At 35.5% G+C, this 20,721-nt stretch overlaps 1 protein-coding gene across 1 annotated transcript; it reads left to right on the top strand.

The window, feature by feature from the left end:
* Positions 1-1,317: 1,317 nt before the first annotated feature.
* Positions 1,318-11,921, top strand: EMB2756 (transmembrane protein (DUF616)). The gene is made up of 7 exons (XM_059598368.2): positions 1,318-1,682; positions 3,372-4,181; positions 6,525-6,880; positions 8,832-9,043; positions 10,723-10,979; positions 11,083-11,261; positions 11,374-11,921. The coding sequence occupies exons 1-7, from the start codon at positions 1,427-1,429 to the stop codon at positions 11,455-11,457; spliced, it is 2,154 nt and encodes a 717-aa protein (XP_059454351.2). The 5' UTR covers positions 1,318-1,426; the 3' UTR covers positions 11,458-11,921.
* Positions 11,922-20,721: the final 8,800 nt, after the last annotated feature.

Consider the following 20,721-nt stretch of genomic DNA (forward strand, 5'->3'; position numbering starts at 1 on the left):
GTATGTGTCACGTGTTAACATTTGATTGGTTCACGTGGAATTCCGTTAAGTCAACTAACTGTCAACTGACGAAGGACTAACTTAATCTATTATCAAAACCACAGGAACCTCCTGTGATAAAAATCAAACCCTAAAGAAAAAAAATAAAGCAATGAAACTCCAGGGGTATTTAGTATTTAACCCTTTTAATAATAATTGGGGTTTTATCCCTAGTACTAAGTGCACCCTTGTGCCACTACTCTTATTGTACTCTACGAGTAATTCTAGAAAGCCTACTTGTATCCTACTAAGAATGATGTGCCTATTAAAATTACCATTTGATCAAAATTCAATAATGATCAATCTCATGCTAGTTGATAATTTTAATAGTCACGCCACATCATTCTTGGTAGGACATAAGTAAGACACAAGTAGGCCTCTTAAAATTACTCTTATTCTATAGCTCACATGTTATTAAAAAAATAAACACATATCACTTTTATAAATTATGTTGAAATTTTTTTTTTCAACTCAAGGAAAATTTTGTGCATGCAAAAAAAAAATAAAAATAATAATAATAATAATTTACTCTCTACACTCAATTATGTTCATTGACTTAATAAACTCGTTCAGTGTATCATTAGCTTAAATATGACACGTGCCACAGTTTTATTAGCTATGGCGTGCCATATTAAAAGTTGTACTTATCCCGAGATTTTTTCTTTTTTTTTTTCGACCTTTTCCGTTTACCTCATTTGAAGCAAAATTTTCCCGTGAATCACGCACATTATGAAATTGAAAACAAGTTGGATCACACGATTTGCATTCCCACACAATACAGCCAGCCACACGGCACAACTCTTCTCTTCTCTCACGGTACGGGTCGACCCGCATTGCAAAATAAATCTCAAAGTATGATTTTGACGTCTAAATTGCAGGAAAGGCAATGTTAGGAAATATGAATATTCAATGTTAACATTTGATTTGACAATGAATCTAATTATTTTTTCTTTAAATAAATATACCAAACTATAAAGTTGTAATTCTTTAACTTTTTAATGAGAAGAAAAAAGAAAAAGAACAAAGAGAAATCCGGGTATGGGTCGGGTATAAGAGTACTTTACTAATTCCGATGCTACGTGGAAGTCAAAAGCCTCAATAAGTCCACCGCCCTCCACCGCCGGGCAATCTCACGCGGCCGCTCTCTTTTATCATTGATAATCATTTTGAAAATTCAAAATAAATAATCTCTATTTAAAAATCTCACGCTTCCTTCCTTCACACTCCTCCAGTGATTATCGATCTCTAACCAAATAATAAACACATAATTCAAAAAAGTTATTAAAAAAAAAGAAAAAAGAAATAGATAGACTATCTCTCTCTCTCTCTCTCTCTCTCTCTTCTCTCTTGTGTGAGTTGCTCAGAGCCAGAGTTCTACAATGCTAGAATGGCTCAGCACAGGCAATCAGGAGCGGAGAGGTTCCTCGGGCCACGTGGCCATGATCTCCACCATTCTTCCAACGGCGCGCCCGATCACCTCGCCATCGGGATTCGCGCCGCTCCGCACAAGCCGGCTCGGCCTCGGCGCTCGGCTCGGTCCGACAAGAGTCGTCGCGTCTCCGTCGGCGCCGTCATTGTGATCCTCTCTCTCGTGCTCGTCGTCACCGTCTTGGCGTACTATTACCTCGCCAGAGACACCAAAGGTTAGTTTCTAAGCCTTTTCGTTTTGCTATTGAGAAGACGACTGCGTATTTGCTCGCTTTTCTTTGTTCGGTAACTGTGCAGATCTCTGAGTTATATGTGTTATATGTTATCTTTCCTGAGATGAATTTCAGTTATTCTTCAATGCATTTTGATTTGGCATGTTTGATGTGTTTGTTCGCTGAAATAATGTACGAACGTGTCGATCACCATATGTCAACACCGTGGCTTCCATCCTTTCTGAATGTATTTTGCGGTTTTGGTGAGATGAGAGAGTGATATTGCATTCTACTTCAGACCAGGAACTTGAATCGTTTTTCCAGTACTTGTGAATATGTTTCTATTTCTGTATTCTACTGAATGCCTGTTTGGTTGACAAGAAACTTCGATGAAAGAAAGCTGGAATCTGAATTTTGTGTGGCCATGTTGTTTTGAGGTTCAATAACCCTTTGATTGGTTGCATTGGAGATGGAGGAAAGTGAAATAAAATGAAATTATTGGGACTGTGTTGTTTTGAGGTTTCAATAACCCTTTGATTGGTTACATTGGAGATGCAGGAAAGGGAAATTAAATGAAATTATTGGGACTTGAATGATTCAAATCAACTCAAGTCGAGAGATGGGTTGATTAGATTCAGTGAGTGGTAAAGGTTTTTGCTTTCTTGGGTCCCAAACTAGTGAAACTTTTATGAGTCAAAACATACGCAATTTATTTTCCTACAGTTTATTTGCCTCCAAACCGTGTGTAAATGGAAACTTGCCTTTGCTAGCCAAATAGTTGTTTGATAACCAAATGGAAAGGCAAGGTGTATAATATCAAGGTGTTGTTTGATCACCAAAATGAGCGCTTGTTCATTTCAAGTGCATCTGATGATGAGCTTAGAAAAAAAAAAAAAGAAGTGCATTTGTTGAGCTTGCATCTTTATGTTCAAATATTTTAGAGTTTGATAATGTTTAATAGTTCAGGATCTATTAGGAAAAAAATTCACTTAAATCTACAGTTGCTCATGGCTTATTGTTGAATGCTGAATATTTTCTATTGTTTTTGAAGTGATATGCATATCCATGTATGCACGTGCACACGCGCACACACACACACATATATATATATATTCATTCTTTTTGTTTCTTGTCATTCTTGCAACAAGTAACATCACCACCACCATGACTGTTGTCCGTGCTTTGAGTGACAACTATCAATGCTACTTCAGAATAATTGCTCCCATGTCTACTTCCACTAGCACCACCAACTTGGTGCGGCTCACACAACACCACCATCGTGATCTTTATGAATGTCATAGCACCATCCCTCCAGCATCATCCATTACCATCATTGTTAACCATAGGCTACTCATTATTGTCATCACCACCCGCCACCTCCACCACCACCTTTGATTTGGTTGTTGCCACCAGTTCTACCACCAAATAGCTAGAAAGAAGCAAAAGAACCATATTATTCAGAAAAATCTTAAAGTAATCGTTCTTTGGGTCAAGACTATTATCGAATACTCTATTCAATGGGGTGCATAAGTCTAAGAAATTGAATAGCGGCTAAATCCCATAACTTATTTCTTCTTCTACATTTTCTTCTCTCAAAATAGATTAATAAGCTTGATTATTCATTTGTATTCTCTGATTGTGGAGGTATGAGTTTTATCAAAGGATTTAATGGCTATTTATGTGTTGCTGCAGAAATAGATAGTTATCATGTTGAGAAGGATGAATTGAAGAATGATGATTTTCTTACAAATGTGACACGGACACAGAGAAATAAAGTTCTCAGATTTGGCCAGGGTTCAGTAGGGCATGGCCGAGACTCAAGGTATTGGGATAGAGATGATAGGAGAAGGGATGAAGATTACAATGAGGACGTGGTGGAGCATTCTGGCATGGATGCTACTGATAAAGCTTCTGATGATGTTCTCGTGAAAATGAGGAATGGCAACAAGAAGCCCTCTCTTGGTGATTCTATCAAGGGTTCACATCAGAGAAGCATTGGGTTGTACAATGAAGATGGGCGTGATGAATTGAAAATGTATGAAGCACAATACGAGGCATCTTTGGAGAATGTGGGACGAACATCTACGGAAAGTGGAAGTAAAGATCAACTGTCTGATGTTGAGGATTTGGAAAAGCAGGATGAGGTGGTTGATGCTGATGATGAGTATGATGATGGTTTTGACTTTCATGATGCTCGAAAGGAAGACTATGATGACATTGGAGATGAGAAAGGGGACCATTTAGATGAAGCAAATTCACACAATGAAGATAGTAGAAACTCTAGGGAGTTGTCTGATTTTCTTAGTGTTGACACCAAGAATCGGAATGTAGCTGAGGAGGTGGAGAAAACCTCCACCAATTCATACGAGAATGATTCTTCTTTAAATTTGCGAGATTTTGCTAATGTCAACACAAATTCCAGATATGTTGGTGTCATCGAAAGAAAGTCTACTCGGTCACGGTCTGATTCAAAGAGGAAAGCAAAGCGTCGCAAATATTCTGGTAAAATTTCTGATTTCTTATGCAAATGATCTGGGTGCATGTTAGTATATTATTCCATTAACTGAAATTGAATTAGATTGTGCCAACAAAATTATAACTTTCTTGTAGTCTGGGATTTATTATTCATTTTGATGCCCACAACTGCTAGTTAATGGAAACATCCCAACTAAAGATTATTTTACATCTTTTACAACCTCTTACAAAGACATGACATGGGTGATGAATGGGATCCCCAAGAAATGATATGAGTTTGTCACTAAATACGTGGAACTTGAAAGCATAAGGTTTAGCTAGTGACTGACAATCTATGTGAAAAGATTTTAGGTGATTTAGACAAAAATGTGGCTTGCTAGTCATGGTTTTTTTTTTGGGCGGGGGGGGGGGGGGGGGGGGGGGTTGGGGGGTGGGGGAACAAGGCTCCCTTGCCTATTGAGATTGTTGTGGGCAGCATGCCAACTGATTGAAGGTTAATTGAGAAACTAGTTCACTAGTTTTTGTTGCAATATATCATTATACACTAAGGTAAATTTCTGACATGAAAGAAGTCAAAGTTATGGGTATCAGCTAGTTTGGCTAGTAAAGTCTCTTATCGTTGTATACGAGGGTTGTGATTGAATCCATCTACAATCAGGAGGGAGGGAGGGCTCTAAGGTATGGGAGAGTGTTTCCTCTGTTGTGTAATCTATAACACAATGGCTTTTGGTGGACCAAAAGAAATAAAATGAGAAAGAAGACAAATGTCACGTTTGTTAAATGGTTTTTTTTTTTTTTTTTTTTTTTTTTTTTTTTTTTTTTCTGTTCTCAAAACAAATACATTAATACATAACTCAAAAACATAAAACACCCTTGAAAACACAAACTCTTTTTATAAATCTGTATTCTTCCCTTGTAGAAATATTTTAACAAAACATGTGATTAATTTGTAGAGGTAAAAGCTAACTTATTATTTTAAAAATTATTATTATTTAAAAAAAAGAAAAAGAAAAAGAAAAAGATAAGGGTGGCCATGCAAGGGTGGCCATGCAACCACCTTGACATTTTTTTGTTGGATAAGTAATTGCCAATTCATTAAAACTTGCAAAGGCACAACCCAAATACATAGGAAGTGTACAAGAGAGAATCCTTGCAAGTTGTGGAGAAGAGATCTAAAAAAGCATGAAAATTCAAAAAATTACAATTTGAGGCCACCAATCGAAGTTCCTCATGAGCCGAAGCCTAGTTCTGAATGCCTGGTTGTTAACATGGGATTTATAGCCTGTGAATCCTTGCAAGTTGTGGAGAAGAGATCTAAAAAAGCATGAAAATTCAAAAAATTACAATTTGAGGCCACCAATCGAAGTTCCTCATGAGCCGAAGCCTAGTTCTGAATGCCTGGTTGTTAACATGGGATTTATAGCTTGTGAAGCTAAAGGGAAGGCCAAGATGGGCTTCATGGGTTCTTGGCCCAAATTCTCTTTTAAACCCAAGTTTTGTAAATGGGGTTCGGGTTACCCCGTGTTTAAGGGGCAAGAACGTTTACCTAGTCAAATAATTGAGAATCTCTCTCTTGGTCAAGAATTGATTCTTTCTTGGTTTCTTCGGAGTAGGAAGGCCAATTTCCTGGTGTGTCACAGAGGAGGCTTCCTAGATTTTGCTTGGATCATTTCCCAATCCTCCTCGACTGAGGTGACTTTCATAGGGGTAGTAGGTCATCAAAATTGGAAATATGTGGCTAAAGTCTGAGGGCTTTGTGGACAGGGTGAAACAGTGTCGAGATTCTTATCTTTTCCAAGGTACTCCCAGCTTCATTTTAGCTAGCTAGCTTAAGGCCTTGAAAGTTGACCTAAAGAGATGGAATGAGGTGTTTCACAATGTAGAAACGAAGTTCCTTTTGGAGGAGCTGTGTTCTCGGTATCATTGAAGAGGGGAGGGGATTAAGTGTTGGGGAGAGTGGGAAGAAGGCATAAATTGTTAGCGAACTAGAAAGATCCACTCTCATGGACGAAGTGAGTTGGAGGCAGAAATCTAGGATCTTGTGGCTCAGGGAAGGTTATAAGTGCATGAAGTTTTTTCACATGACGGCTTACTCTAACAAAAGAAGGAACTCCATTGACTCCTTGTTGATTGATGGCACTATTTGTACCAACTGATCACTGATCAGTGAGATCAGTGACACTATTTCTACTATTCCTCATCAATCTACTCATCCTTATGAATTATTGATCCTAGATACTGAAAGTAGTCACTCTTTGCTGTCTCTTGACCATCAAGTGTTACTATCCCTCCATCCCTGTTTCTACATTTTACTCACTTTCCATGTACTCAGTTTTAGTCCTACTGACATATAATGCTTAATTGCTTTAGGTTCCTCTTGTGAGATGAAGTTCTTAAACTCTACTGCACAGCTTGTAGAGCCTTTAGAAAGTAGAAAGTTTGCAAGATTTACCTTGCAGTACACAGATGTAGAGGAGAAGCCCAGTGGACAAGAACAATGGGAGCCTAGGTTTGCAGGACATCAGAGTTTGGAAGAAAGGGAAAATTCATTTTTGGCCCATGATCAGAAAATAAATTGTGGCCTTGTTAAAGGTCCCAAAGGATCCCCAAGTACAGGGTTTGACTTGGCAGAAGATGACGTAAACTACATCAGTAAATGCCACATTGCTGTGGTCTCTTGCATTTTTGGAAATTCAGACCGCTTGAGGACACCGACTGGTAAAACGGTACAGTTTTTTTCTTTTCTTTTTTTAATTGAGAAACAAGAATGTTCACTATTATGCTAGAAGAAAAAGACATTTATTCTGGAGAATTATGCCTGTACCTAGAAGAAATAGGAATCTTTTCTACTTCCTCTATGGCATTCTATTGTATTTCTTTTGAGCTGTTGAGTTTTAATATCATCTTCAAGGAGCAATTGCACTTCAAATATGGTGTTTCTGCTGGACACATTTGGATGCTGTGATTGTATATTGTCTCTGAAATAGCTATCTGACATATTATATTATTTTACAATATGAATTTGTAATTATCAGTTGAGACTTTAAATGAGGAGGCGGCTGTGATAGTTTTACATTATCATAAAAGATGAACAACAATCTTTCTTATATATATATTTTGCTTCGTTGAGCAGGTGTATTTTTGTGCAAAATTGTCTTTTAGACTTATCGTGAAGGTAGAAAGTTTGAACCTCAATTTAAGATATTGATGCCTAAAAAGATTAGTGGAAGTGAAAACTAAAAATCTTATGCTTAATAATGATATTTGTTCTACTTCCTAATATGGATACTGTTAAGCATGTGAATATACTTTTGGGTCCTTAAGTAAACATAGCCCTCTGTGAACATGCCACCTGGTGTTATGTGGGGCCCACGTGATGTAAACACAGTTGGAAATTAGGCTACTCTTGTTTATGTGGTGCGTAGGTTAGGAATAAGATGTGCAACTCTGGGATAAAGGCTCTAGGCTATTTATGGTGAAGGAGTGTGATGGGGTTTTAGGCTTTCTTTAATAGGTTTGGTAAGTAAGAAAAGTCTAAGCTTGTTTATTTATTTATTTTTTGATAAGTAAGATTGTTTATTTATAAAAAAAGAAAAGAAAAGTCTAAGCTTGCGACCTTAGAGGAGGAGGGGGAGGACACATGGAAAATTACATTCATCGAAGGTTGATTATATTTGAAGTACAGTGAAACATATCTTTCTCATAGGATTATTTTTTATTTTTTATTTTTGTTGGATAAGTACACAGGATTACTTATAATATAGAAGTGAGAAATTCAGAAAGGGAGACTTAAAAATTTGGCTTGAAACTGCTTAAAACACACATTAGACTTCAGTAACGAACTCTAATCAAAATTCTACCCATGGGCCAAGTCTAAGAAATCTTGAAACATACTCATTTATTAATATGAAAAAAATTACGCAAACTTCCTACTAACATAGGAAAACATAGGTTCAAAGTTGATCTCAAAGCAAGTGATTTACAGTCCTTGGAAAGTGCCAAATTGGATAGACTTTTTAGCTGCCTATATTTGCTTTTTTTTTTTGATATTCAGGGCGTTGCCCCGACTAGATATCTGGGACACCATGTGAAGCGCCTCCTTCATACAGCTTGGATAAAGTTCGGGCTTTTGCCTGTCGTGTGGTCCAAGGAATTGTTTACATTCAAGGGGGTCGAACCTTAAGACCTAATACTTTATGAGACACCAAGGCCAAGTGACTTACTATTCCAGCCAACCCCTTGGGGGTTTATGCTGCTTTTCTTAACTTCATGTTGTCTGCAATTTCATCATTACCCATGCCATGTGCATCAGGGAACCTATAGTTACTGTGCCAGCTGGAAAATTTAAGAGCTATTGTGCTACCCTTTTAATAATCATTACGTAATGATTTGCATCCCAGATGTTAACAGGAATTTAAATTTGAAACTAGAAGTCACATCTTGATGCAAATTGAGGCCGAATTAAGTAGATGTCCTTTTTTTTTCCCACTTTTACAAAGGGCTATTAGATGTGATAAAATTTGATGGGATTTTCTAAGGTTACAGTGATTTTGAGTTACATATGGTTGATTTTGAATAACAATACTGTCCTGAATGTCATTTATATATTTGGTCTAGTTCTTTACCAAGAGTGTTGTCTGGGATTGTAGATGATGTCTCAGTTTCTCTTCATTCCAGGTGACTCGACTGTCAAGGAAAAACGTATGTTTTGTTATGTTCATGGATGAAGTTACTTTGCAGAAACTTTCTTCAGAAGGTCACGTACCAGATAGAATGGGTTTTATTGGCTTATGGAAGGTTGTGCTGGTGAAGAATCTACCTTATTCTGATATGCGAAGAGTGGGGAAAATACCTAAATTATTGCCACATAGGCTTTTTCCTTCTGCAAGGTAAGAATGAGACTACGTCGACTACTGAAGTGTGTGTTGCATTGCAGTTCATAGTAAAATGTTGTAGTCCCTATAGCTTGTAACTGAACTAATTTGTTTCTGTTCATCTGCATTTGCATTGATTAATATATATACGTACATATCATGGATGGCAGATGATAGTGATGGTTATAATTGTTATCTACTGTCGAACTTGGTGATGGAAATTGAATGTCTAGTAAATTAGTAATGTTTAGATACAACATTACTTATAAAAAAAAAATAGTAATGTTTAGAAGAATCTCCCATCATGCAACCCTGTTTCAATTGCTATGTGGACCATTTAATTGTTGCTTTGTTAGAAATGTACTGGAATGTAGTCTTGATGACAATGTCTTTCTTTTTGAATATAATCTTTTTTAAGAGTTTATATGATATACCGAAAGATATGCATAGTTCATAGTGAATAAAATCTTTCTTCCACAGGCTATCATATTTTTTCAAGCTTGAAACTGGAATATGGTTCTCACTTTTTAAATTTATGTTTGCAAAGTTGTACCTAATTTTGATTGGGAGTAAGCTGTGACCTGTGAGTGTTGGAGAATAAATTGATTACTCACATGTAGCTCATATTCTTACACAAACTTTTGTTAATTAATTAAAAGCATAGGTGTTTAGGTTACACCCAAAATTAGCTCCAGTATTTTAAATTTTCATGATTTGAATTATCAATGAAATACCCGACATGCTCTCAGAAGTTCATACTTTCTTTAATCTCTATATATCTTTTGAGTATTTAATGAAGAATTTTAAATTCCGCTTATTGTAGTCGTCTAACTTCTAGTACGAGACTGTTGCAGCATTTAACTGTCTGCTACCAAATTTGTAAGATGCCATAGCAGTGCTTTAGAGGGCTCCCAGTTAATGCCTCGTACAAATGAAGTATACAAGATAAACATGTATACATAAACCTTTTTTTTTGGGTTGCTTTATTTATTTATTATTTTTTTGAGGGGGTTGTCTGTGAAGTGCGTAACAACCCAATCCAGCTGCATCATTGTACTAGGTTTGTGGTTTATAATGTTAAAGTTGCCCTCTCAGCTTAATGATTATAATTCTCAATAAGGTCTACTTGACATGAGTTAGTAGTTATTTATATTTTTGGTCAGAAAGGGTTGTCATCTTTCTATAAAATTCAATGCAGCTTTCCCAGAGAATCTAATCGAGAAGAAAGTATGCCTTTTGTTTATTATTAGTTTAGTGGTTGCTTAAGTTCCTTTCTGTGTATAAATAATGATGACATGATTTATATATATATACTTTTTCAAATTTGCTATAATTTTGATTTAGAGCTGCCAACAAAAAAAAATGAAAAAGGGTTAATGCTGGCTGTAAATCTTAGCTCCTCATTTCAAAATGTAAGTGCTATCAAGAAATTTGTGACTTTAGAGTAATACGTCATAAATAAACACGCAAACTCTTTGTCCACTTTTATTCAAATGGAGCTGCTTGTCAAAGAAGTCCATTTTTACCATAGGACTTCTGTAGGAACTGCTTCTATGTCATATGTTGCTCATTGGAATTGTATATTTGCTGGTAAGGTGGGTATTCTATGCAAACAAGCACTGGCTCTTGTGGCATAATAATAAAAAAAGCACTGGCTCTTGTGTCTAAATCTCATGTATCTAAAATATTTTCAGGTATTCGATCTGGTTGGATAGCAAATTGCGTCTCCAACTTGACCCTCTTCTGATCTTGGAATACTTCTTGTGGCGAAAAGGTTATGAATATGCAATTTCTAATCACTATGACCGGCATTGTGTATGGGAAGAAGTTGTGCAGAATAAAAAACTGAACAAGTACAACCACACTATCATCGATGAACAATTTGCATTCTACCGGGCTGATGGGCTGCAAAGATTTAATGCGTCAGATCCAAACAAGCTTCTCCCTAGCAGTATGTGTTATATTAGAATTTATTATTGTCCAAACTTGCAGCTATATATGTACTTCCTCCTACAATTTATGACATAATTTGCCTTCTGCTTTGCTGGCCACAGATGTACCTGAAGGATCTTTTATCATTAGGGCTCACACTCCGATGTCAAATTTGTTCTCCTGCCTTTGGTTCAATGAAGTTGAGCGGTTCACTCCTCGTGATCAACTGAGTTTCGCATATACATACCAGAAGTTGAGAAGGAAGAATCATGCCAAACCGTTTCGTCTTAATATGTTCAAGGTCAATATCCTATGGAATGTCACCGCCTTAAACTAAATGGAGACCATAATGACAGCACAAAGAATAAAATTTAAACTTAATCTAACTGTTCTGTTTGGTTCCTTACATCCAGGACTGTGAGAGGAGAGCCATAGCCAAGTTGTTTCATCACAGAGCAGAGGAAAAGCGGAATATTCGCCAAAGTGCAACGGAGTAAAAATGTGTCTTTGACCTTATCAATAGGAAGCTGGATTCTCTATGTTGTGCTTTGCCGCTCACTTCTTGAATGCCTGGTGAAGGTATGTCCTGTAATGTTCTAAATGTTGCAGAAGTGCTGCTTCTCCACATGATACATGAATTCTGTGAGTTTGATGTGAGGGATGGCTATAGCGGATGCAGAATTTTATTGGCAGTAAGTCATCTGTGGTGAGATCAACATTCTGCAGTATTTTGAACTGACCGTCTCTATAGAAACAGATAATTGCAATCCGCTTTAGCATCCATGTGATATCCATTTTTTTTTTCTCATTCATTACTTCGTTTGAATGCAAGCGAAGCACCCGGTACCACAGCTACCATTCGATGTATCTTCCCTTCTCACTAACTCACTGAGTTCGTTGTTGCCTGTAAGAAATTTTGATTGGCCATTCAAGCTTGTATGATATTTGGGCAGTTCGACTAGTGATTTTGCAGTTCTGTTTTTTTCTTTAGTCAGACAATGATTCATTATACCTATATTTTGAGTTAGCACTGAAATTTTGTTTGGTCGGTCCATTGTTAAGAGAATGAAAGATTGACCATTTACTGAAAATTTGTCTGTGTTTTTTTTTTTTTTTTTTTTAAATAATTTTTTCTTCCTCTCTCTCGAAAGGCATTGGTGTTTTAGAAATCGTGATTGGTAGTGTGGGCAATTAAGTCACCACGTTTAAGGATTGTGAACATTTGTATAAGCATACTTTTGGGTTGGATATGTTTCCACTGACAATCATTTGTTCTTATTTAATCAAAATTCAAATATGGTGCGTTGGTACTTGAATGCTGAGTTCGATTGTCAACGAATCAGTAAAAGCCTCTGAATTTTCGAAGTTAAATTTTGTCGTTGTTTCTAATAGCCTAATACTCCAACTGTTGTACTAAAGGCTCCCAAAACCACATAGGAAAGTTGGGTTCCGGATTGAGTTCGATTGTCAATTAGGGACTTCTTACAATTGTTTGCTCCGTGTAATTGTGTTGGTAATAGAGAGAGGTCCCCATGAGGTTTAGTTGTCTGAGCGTCTGTTCAGACAGGTGGGTTTCATCGGAGGCCTCTCACAATTGCTTAATATCAAAGAAGCACTAGCCAATTTTTGCTTTGAGTAGTATAGTTTTATTTTTAATCTAATAGGAGAGAAGAAACAATAAGAGAGCATTTGCTTCTTGGTGGACGCATACAAGATGAAAGCAGGGTTGATGAAAAGTTGGGGCTTTTTTTTTTAATACAATTTTTTTTTTTTTTTTTTGAAGATTGTGGCCAGCCATCAATATTGTTGAAGATTCGGTTGAAAAAAAAAAGAAAAAAACAAAAGAGTTTCGTTGAAGTGGTTGATGGCAAATTTGGTCCAACATTGAACATTGTAGCCGGCCGGCCATCATCACTATTTGTTGGGGCACGTCACATCACCATAGCTGTCTTCTGGATGGAGTTAAAAGTAATTCTCTGTTTTGCATGATGCCAACTTCTGTCGGTACAAAGCTTATTCGACTCCATCCATCTAATTATATGATGCATTTTTCATGTTATAGGCTATGGGGGGAACATAGCATATATATATATATATATATATATATATATTCATGATTTTGGGGGGACAATCGGATCCACCAAACAAGTTGAGCCCTTACTTCAAACAAAAAAAGAAGAAAGAGATGAGATCATCATCATCTTCCAGCTTTTCCACAGCTATAGGTCTCGTTTGGCAATTGACCGGATAAGTAGTTTTTAGTTTGAAAGTGATTAATATAAATATAAAAGTAGATAAAAGTTTGAAAATTTTCGTATGAAAAAATGAAAAGAAATTTGTTTTGTAATGAATTTTTTATTTAAATAGTAATAAAAGGTAATAAAAAATAATTTATATGATATAAAATGTAAGAATGTTGAGAAGTTCATAAAAATTTAGACTTAGCCAAACGGGCCTGATGTTGGTAGTAAGCAAGCAAGAGGTAAGGTTTTTTTTTTCCTGCCAAAGTGAGTATTTAGGATCACTTGTCAACCAAAAACTTTGGTGGGCATGGCTCATTGTCATGAACAATACCCAATAGGTCGTGATTCTTAACACTTCCAAGGAATTTAGCGCAAATGCGACAACTCTAGTGGCGACTTTTGGTTGTCTCTAATAGTCATTAGTGACGATTTTTGGTCGTCGTTAGAGACCATTTTTTCTGTATTGACTTCGACAGGTAGTGTGTGTATTTGATTCTGATAATCATTATGTGGTTGCTTATTGTTCAACAGATTGTCTTCTTCATCTTTAAAATTGGCGCTATTTCTCTCAAACACCTATTCATCTCTTCAACATGTTGTTTGAATCAAAGCTGCATTTTTTCAGAGACCTTGAAATTTTCACTCGTAGATATTAAATTTGTTGAATTGATGTGCACACATCTAAGCATTTGCTAGGTATTTATTTATTTTTAATTTTATAGTTGAATCTTATTCGAGTTAAGATTAAGTTGATCACCATCACACAATGTATTGCATGAAATACACAATTTCATGGACATACATGGCTTGACTAGCTATTGATTAGGGGTGGGTATCAATTTGGTTAATCGAAATTGTCAGTTAAATTAGTTAATTAACCGATTACATTTCAATAAGGATTTATTTCGAAAGTTTCGGTTAAACGGATATCTCAGTTAAAATCGGTTCGATTAATCGGTTAACCGTAAGCTTTTTTAATTGGGCAAAAAATTGATTGTTTTGAGGGCTCAAATTGTTTTTTAGGCTAAAATAGCTTATTGAACCAAACAAATTTTAAATGGGCCCATTAATTAATACCATAAGAGTCTACCTTACTTATGTTCTATTAATAAATTGGTCATAGAATCCACCAACTAATATGTTCTACTAAAAAAACTTAGTTAATGCTCTCGTAATCATCATTCTATTAAAAAGTCTTAACAGATTACCGATCGACTTCTGGCAGTAGGCAGTTAATGTCGGTTCGGTTACAGTAGGTAGGTGGTAAACAGTTAATCTGCACACCCCTAATTGATAGCTAGGCAATGAAACTAGCTAAAAGAAGATCACTACAGACTGGATAGTTGGGAGACTTATTTGTGAAGTTTCATAGTTCCCAAAACGTTGTAGGCACAACAGATAACTTGAAAACCAAGTGTTAGATTGAGCTTTTGACTATATCAACTGAAAACTAATTAGTGTCCAATAAGAAAAGTCAATGCCTTTTTACGACATTCGCAATCGCATCTTGCAATGCATGTTATAAGAATCGTTCACGTGAACAAAACGACACTGTTGCACCTCAGCGCTAGAGAATCCTGAACTCTTGCTCAAGGCTTCGAACTCCTTTCTCAATTATTTCCTGCCCTCCAAGTTTAGAGACCACGGAATTATCAAAGATAGAAGAAATATGCTTAGCAGCAATACTTGACTCGGATGCCTCTGGCATTATATATAGTCAATGATATATAATCACCTTCACACTTTCTTGCAGTTCTTCAAAAGTCTAACGAAATGTTCATCACTTCAGTCATGACATGTAGACTGCAATATATTATTAACATGCATGAAATGATGAAAAAGCAAAGCAGAAGTCATCTTTTTTGTTTTTTTTGTTCTCTACTTTCAAGCTTCAAGTGAATGGATATTAATTAAGTGACCTTTGATATAATGGCGTCATCACCTTTTGGGACACCTACAAACATATCCCCTTCTACCTGCATAACACATTAACATTTGACCTTTGCTCTTCAACCTCAAATTCATTAAATAACCAAGAAAATAAATTATATCCACCCTAACAAGAAAACAGGGAAAAAAAAAAAAAAGCAAAAAAAAAAGAAAAGAAAAAGGAAAAACAAAATAGATTTTTTTTTTTTTTTTGCTTTAATATAGTTATTTGTGATAGTCTTGCATACTAGATAGGCATGCAATTATGTTTTCAAAAAGTAGCTCAATTAGATGGAAACCACACCTCATGAAGTGAATGTCACTAGTTCGAATCATCCTCACTATTTTCCTCCCCTTGTGTGAAAAAATGGGAGTTGTTACTCTATCTGAGCGTGTGATGTAATCCTACCTTATAGTCGGTTAGAATCTAATGAGGAGTATATCTTCATAGATCTCCAACCCTAATAAAGAGTAAATCTAAAGTTCAGATTTTTTTCTTAATAGAGTCAGAATCCTAGTTATTTCCTTAACAGAGTTAAAGTCCTAGTCCTAGAAGTTAAGACTTAATCAGGCTCTCATGTAATCGGTAGTCTCTTGTACGTTCTTCTATTTAAAGGAGGAACTATCAATAATAAAAGAATGGTTGATTATTATTTTCTACAATATAGTTTGTTGGTTCGAGGTTAAGGCTCCCTCAAAATAGCCATTGTAGGTCATGACTTTCTTGAAATTTATGTAATTTACCACTAAGAGATACGTTTTTATTGAGAAACAATATAAGAGGCGTCAATTACATCCATACAAAATCCTAAAGTGAGAAACAGCAACTATAAATATACAGCCCCCTATCGTAATGCTTCCAACGTCAAACCGAGTTGAGTGCAAACCAGGTCGGCTCCACATAGCCTAACAATGTAACTTTGTTGTATACTCTATCTTTGCTTACAATAGAAGGTGTCTGCAAATACCAACACCACTCCTCTTTCTACTTGCTACTCAGGGCAATGCGTGTATATATATATATATATATATATATTTGTTTCATTAGTTTTAAATAAGAGACGTGCTATACATTTTCCTCTGGTCCAAGTTTTACAAATTAATCTTTCAAGGCCTCGAAGTCGAAATTGCCTAAAATGCTTCTATTAATTAAGATGTCAATAAATAATGGCAAAGCACTCCAACTTCTATAATAGGAAGGAGAGAAAAATCTGAACATGTAACATACGTTTGTTGGTTGAACCGTCAGCACAACAGATTCTTTGACAAGAGCCGATTGTGGTGAACGGTATTGTTGAGTGGCGCAGTCACGGACAAAATAAGTTTCCTGGAGTATGGACAAAAAAGGGTGTAAAATGCAAGCATGAATGAGTATCGAGTGAAGGACAAAGGCTCATGGCATGAGCTTAAGTATGATTTTTGGAGTTGGAACAAAAGTGCAAGCTGCGAGTATAAACAAGGGTCACTGGAGAAGAAGCAAAAAAGTTTGTGGCACAAGACATAAGATTGATAAAAGGTTTTCGTTTGAGTGGGAGTATAACAATGTGGTGATTTGTGTGAGTGTAAAAAGGATAGGGTCCCATATTGAATATATGTAAGAAGTGTGAGTAGTTAACTAATATGTATAGTATTGTTGGGGCTCAAACTCATAGGCTTAAGTTTTTAGGTTGTATGGTATTTCAACATGCTACATGCTATGATGTTATGGGCTCGTTAAAAAGACTGCACAATATATATATATATATGTGTGTGTGTGTGTGAGTGAATTAGATGTCTTCAATGCTTTCTTTCATAGCCATCTAGTGGGTGATGTGTTCATTGAGCAACCGTAGGGGTTTTGTGGATCTTAGCAAAACTTGACCATGTCTATCATCATCTCCATGTTTATAGTCTTAAACAAGCTCTTTGAGCTCGATTGAGTTGGGTTTTTCAGGATCAACAGTAAATACTTTAATTTGTTGTGTTTTTTTAATCGACATAAAATTAATTTGTTGTTTTTAATTTATGTTACGGGTAATTAATCTTCATTTACCTTTGATCTTATTATTCATCTAATAGTTGATGTTCTTTTCTATTTCTTGGGACTTCACTACTAGTGTGATGTTCTTGAATCAGAAATGACACCTATTATTCCCTACTTGACGACGGCTCATACTTTAGAAAAAAATCAATCATGATGTCATCATGAAACTTGCATTTTACCAAACACCATTACCTAAACTATTATCCACGTAACTAATGTTATGAAGTTGACTTCTTCCTACCACCATTATCTATTAGTAGAAGCAATACAGCATATATTGGTAATCCGTCGCAGTCGTCATTTATAATAGCTGATTAGCGACAATAACAAAAGTCTTCAACAGTAGTCAGTTTTTGAATTTGTAGTACATTCCGACCAATCACGTCCATAACTATTGTATGGTCCCCTTAAACTTTTTCAACTAAATAGTGGAATTTTAATTTCTTATATCTGTTATAAACGCATTTTCAAATGCAATCTTCTTCTTCGCCTTCATCGTTAGTGACAAATTTTTCTCTATGTCTGATAATTTTTTCAACACAAACTCGAGATTTAGGATCGCTATTCTGAAGGTTTTGTGCAAACAAAATCTCATTGCAAATAATTATATTGGAGGATGAAATTTAATCTTACTAATTGTATATATTAATTAATTCTTGTTTGGCTATGTATGCTTTTGTAGCCTATGATCCTTCCAAATAATTATAGAGTTCAAATCATTGCTTGAAATTAGAAGGCATATATATATATATATGCAGAAAATAATTAATTATTACGGAAGTTTTTTTTGGAAGAAATTATTATTACGGAAGTTGGCCAAGGGGGAATATAAAAGTACGATTATGAGGTTGAAGAACGCAGATAGGGTTTGGTGAGGTAGTAGGCATTATCTGTACGTAATCTTGATTTTTATTTTGTCAAATCACAATATCGGACAATATATCAAAAGGAGTTGACCCATGTGTCGCTCTATCAACCCAAGTGTTTGGTACGTTGAACTTTTTCACAAAATTTTAATATTCCGTTCATATTAATTGACTGACCGAATAAATTTATGAGCTTAATTTATCTCATAAAATCAGTTCAATAAGAGAGGGATAATGGCTCAAATTGTCAACAAGTGTGAAGATAATTGCTGAAAAATATCAATGTTCAAGTTGGTGGGCTTAAGTCATATTTATCTATATATAAGAGGATAAGGTTAGTTTTAAAAAAAGTCCAAGAACAACTTAGAATTTGATTTTTTGGAGAAAACGTGTGTGGATAAACATGTGGGTTGCAATGCTTATCTTCATCATGAAAAAGACTTTGTATTCATGATGGTTTCGTTTTCCCAGTAGCAATTAGATTAAAATTGTTCTCCTATTTTTTGTGATTAGCCACTATAAAAGGACATGCAGTTCTTTTCCGGATCCCTACTTAAAGGACTGCATGTCGTGGTCGAACTGTTGTATGATTCCTGTTCATGGTACACCTTCGCTGTAAAATTTGGCCGGAGGTCCCAAGTGGGTTGCTTTATTTTTTGTATTTTCGTTCAAAATTCGACGGCCCAAATAGAATACATATATAGCATAGTCCAACATGTGGGGTATTGTTCAGAAAGTAACACTCTAATTAACTACAAATAAAAATAAATAAAAAACATGTACTAAGAAACAAAAACAACTACACCTTATAATGAATGGTTGCATTTCTCAAAGTCGTCGGTCGTCTGAATAATGAATTGTTGTCCATCTGAATCTCAGCAACAACATATTCGGCATTTTAATTTAAACCGGAGTCAATGGTGTCCGATAAGCACAGCTACCTACTATTTTGGACCAATGATTTGCATGGCAATAACCTTGAGCACAAGGGCCCTGTTTGGTCGAGTAGTCCTACACACGTTCACACTCCGAAATGATTTATTAATTTGAAATTATCTAGAATTATTAATAAAGTTCAATCTCATCTACCAATCAGAGTGTGGTCGAGTGGCACTTGAGTTGTCCAAGTGATGGCTAGATTTCAAGTTCGAATTCTACAATGGAAACTGTTTTGGGTTATTGGCTTGGATGTTAGAGTTTTCGATGGGGTTGGTTTTAAGATACGGCTCGATCGGTCATGAGAAAACATATGTGATTTTTACTGTTTAGGTTCTTCCTGAATGATTCTTAGCAGGTAATTAACTCTATTTGCCCACTCTGTAACTTTCCCAAAATAATTAATGATGGTAATTAACTTTGAGTGTTACCCGTAACGCTTCCGATATAAATAATTGGTAATTAACTAAAGTGTTACTTATAACAACAAATATCAAAATAAAATGCAGCGAAAAATAACATACACAAAAGTCCTTGCAAAAGTCTTATTAGCGATCGATGAACTAATCATTATCATCGCCAAAAGTTCACTTTTTTTATAATTAAGATTTGAGTAGGGATGATGAAAAAAAAAAAAAACAAAGAAAGAGGTAGATGTTCTTTTGTATGAAGTCTTTTAAACATTCTTTGTCACCTTCCTTGTTTTTTTTTTTTTTTTTTTTTTTTTAAAGGACCTCATAGCATGGTAAGTAAAATCTCCTCTTTTGTTTTTGCTTTATTTCCAAGCCCTTTCACATTCTCTTTGAGGTCTTTACAAAACAGGCGGCCTAAACTGCCTATTCTATTGAGCCGACCCCTTCTAATTTCGCGTGTTCAATAGCATAACTTTTTCTAACAATTATAGAGCTCAAATTATTCCTTGAAAGACCGCATTTAGAAGTATAAAGGCTTTTATGTAGACAAAAAAACAATTAGATATAGAGGTTTCTAATTAATAAAGTATGTTTTTAGTTTTTAGCTTGCAAAAGACCTTTCCGGGAAGGGGCCGGGCCAGTCAATCACTATTGTTGCTGTCTTCTGACTCTTCTGGATTTGTTCGAATTATATATATATATATAATTGACTACCAACTTCAATTATTATGAAAGTTGGCCATGGGGGAATATAATAAGGATTAGATCCACGAGGTTATTACTAATTGTTTAATATTGTTTGCAGACGTAGCCCATGATCCTTCCAAATAATTATAGATCTAAAATTATTGCTTGAAATAATTTATTAGTGCAAACACGCATGCTGCCATGCATGGATAGAAGGCATTTATGGAGAAAGACATTTTTTTTTTTTTTTTTTAATATAGAGGCAGAGGACGGCAACCAACGGTGGCTACTATTAGTTTAGTTGGGCATGACTCTTATTATTAATTAAGCCATAAACTGATTCAACATCATCAGAACATCAATAAAATTCAAGACGACTCATATTAATCATGCTTATGTGAATGACTCTCCATTGCATAAAGTCATATCCACACCTTAATACATTTACATGAAACCACGTACTAAACCACTGCACCGCACAAGTGATATAAAGATTTGAAGTTGACTTACCCAAAAAAAAAAAAAAAAAACATTTTTTTTTCTTTTTCCTTTCGGTGCTTTTCGAAAGTAGAGTTACAAAACAACTTGTGTTCTAAGTTTGACATATTTGACTAAATTAAGATTCGAAAATCTTTGATGCTCGTAACTTTGCTACCAACTCTCT

Source organism: Corylus avellana, chromosome 7, assembly GCF_965113065.1.
Source record: "Corylus avellana chromosome 7, dhCorAvel1.hap1.2, whole genome shotgun sequence".
Lineage (NCBI taxonomy): Eukaryota > Viridiplantae > Streptophyta > Magnoliopsida > Fagales > Betulaceae > Corylus > Corylus avellana.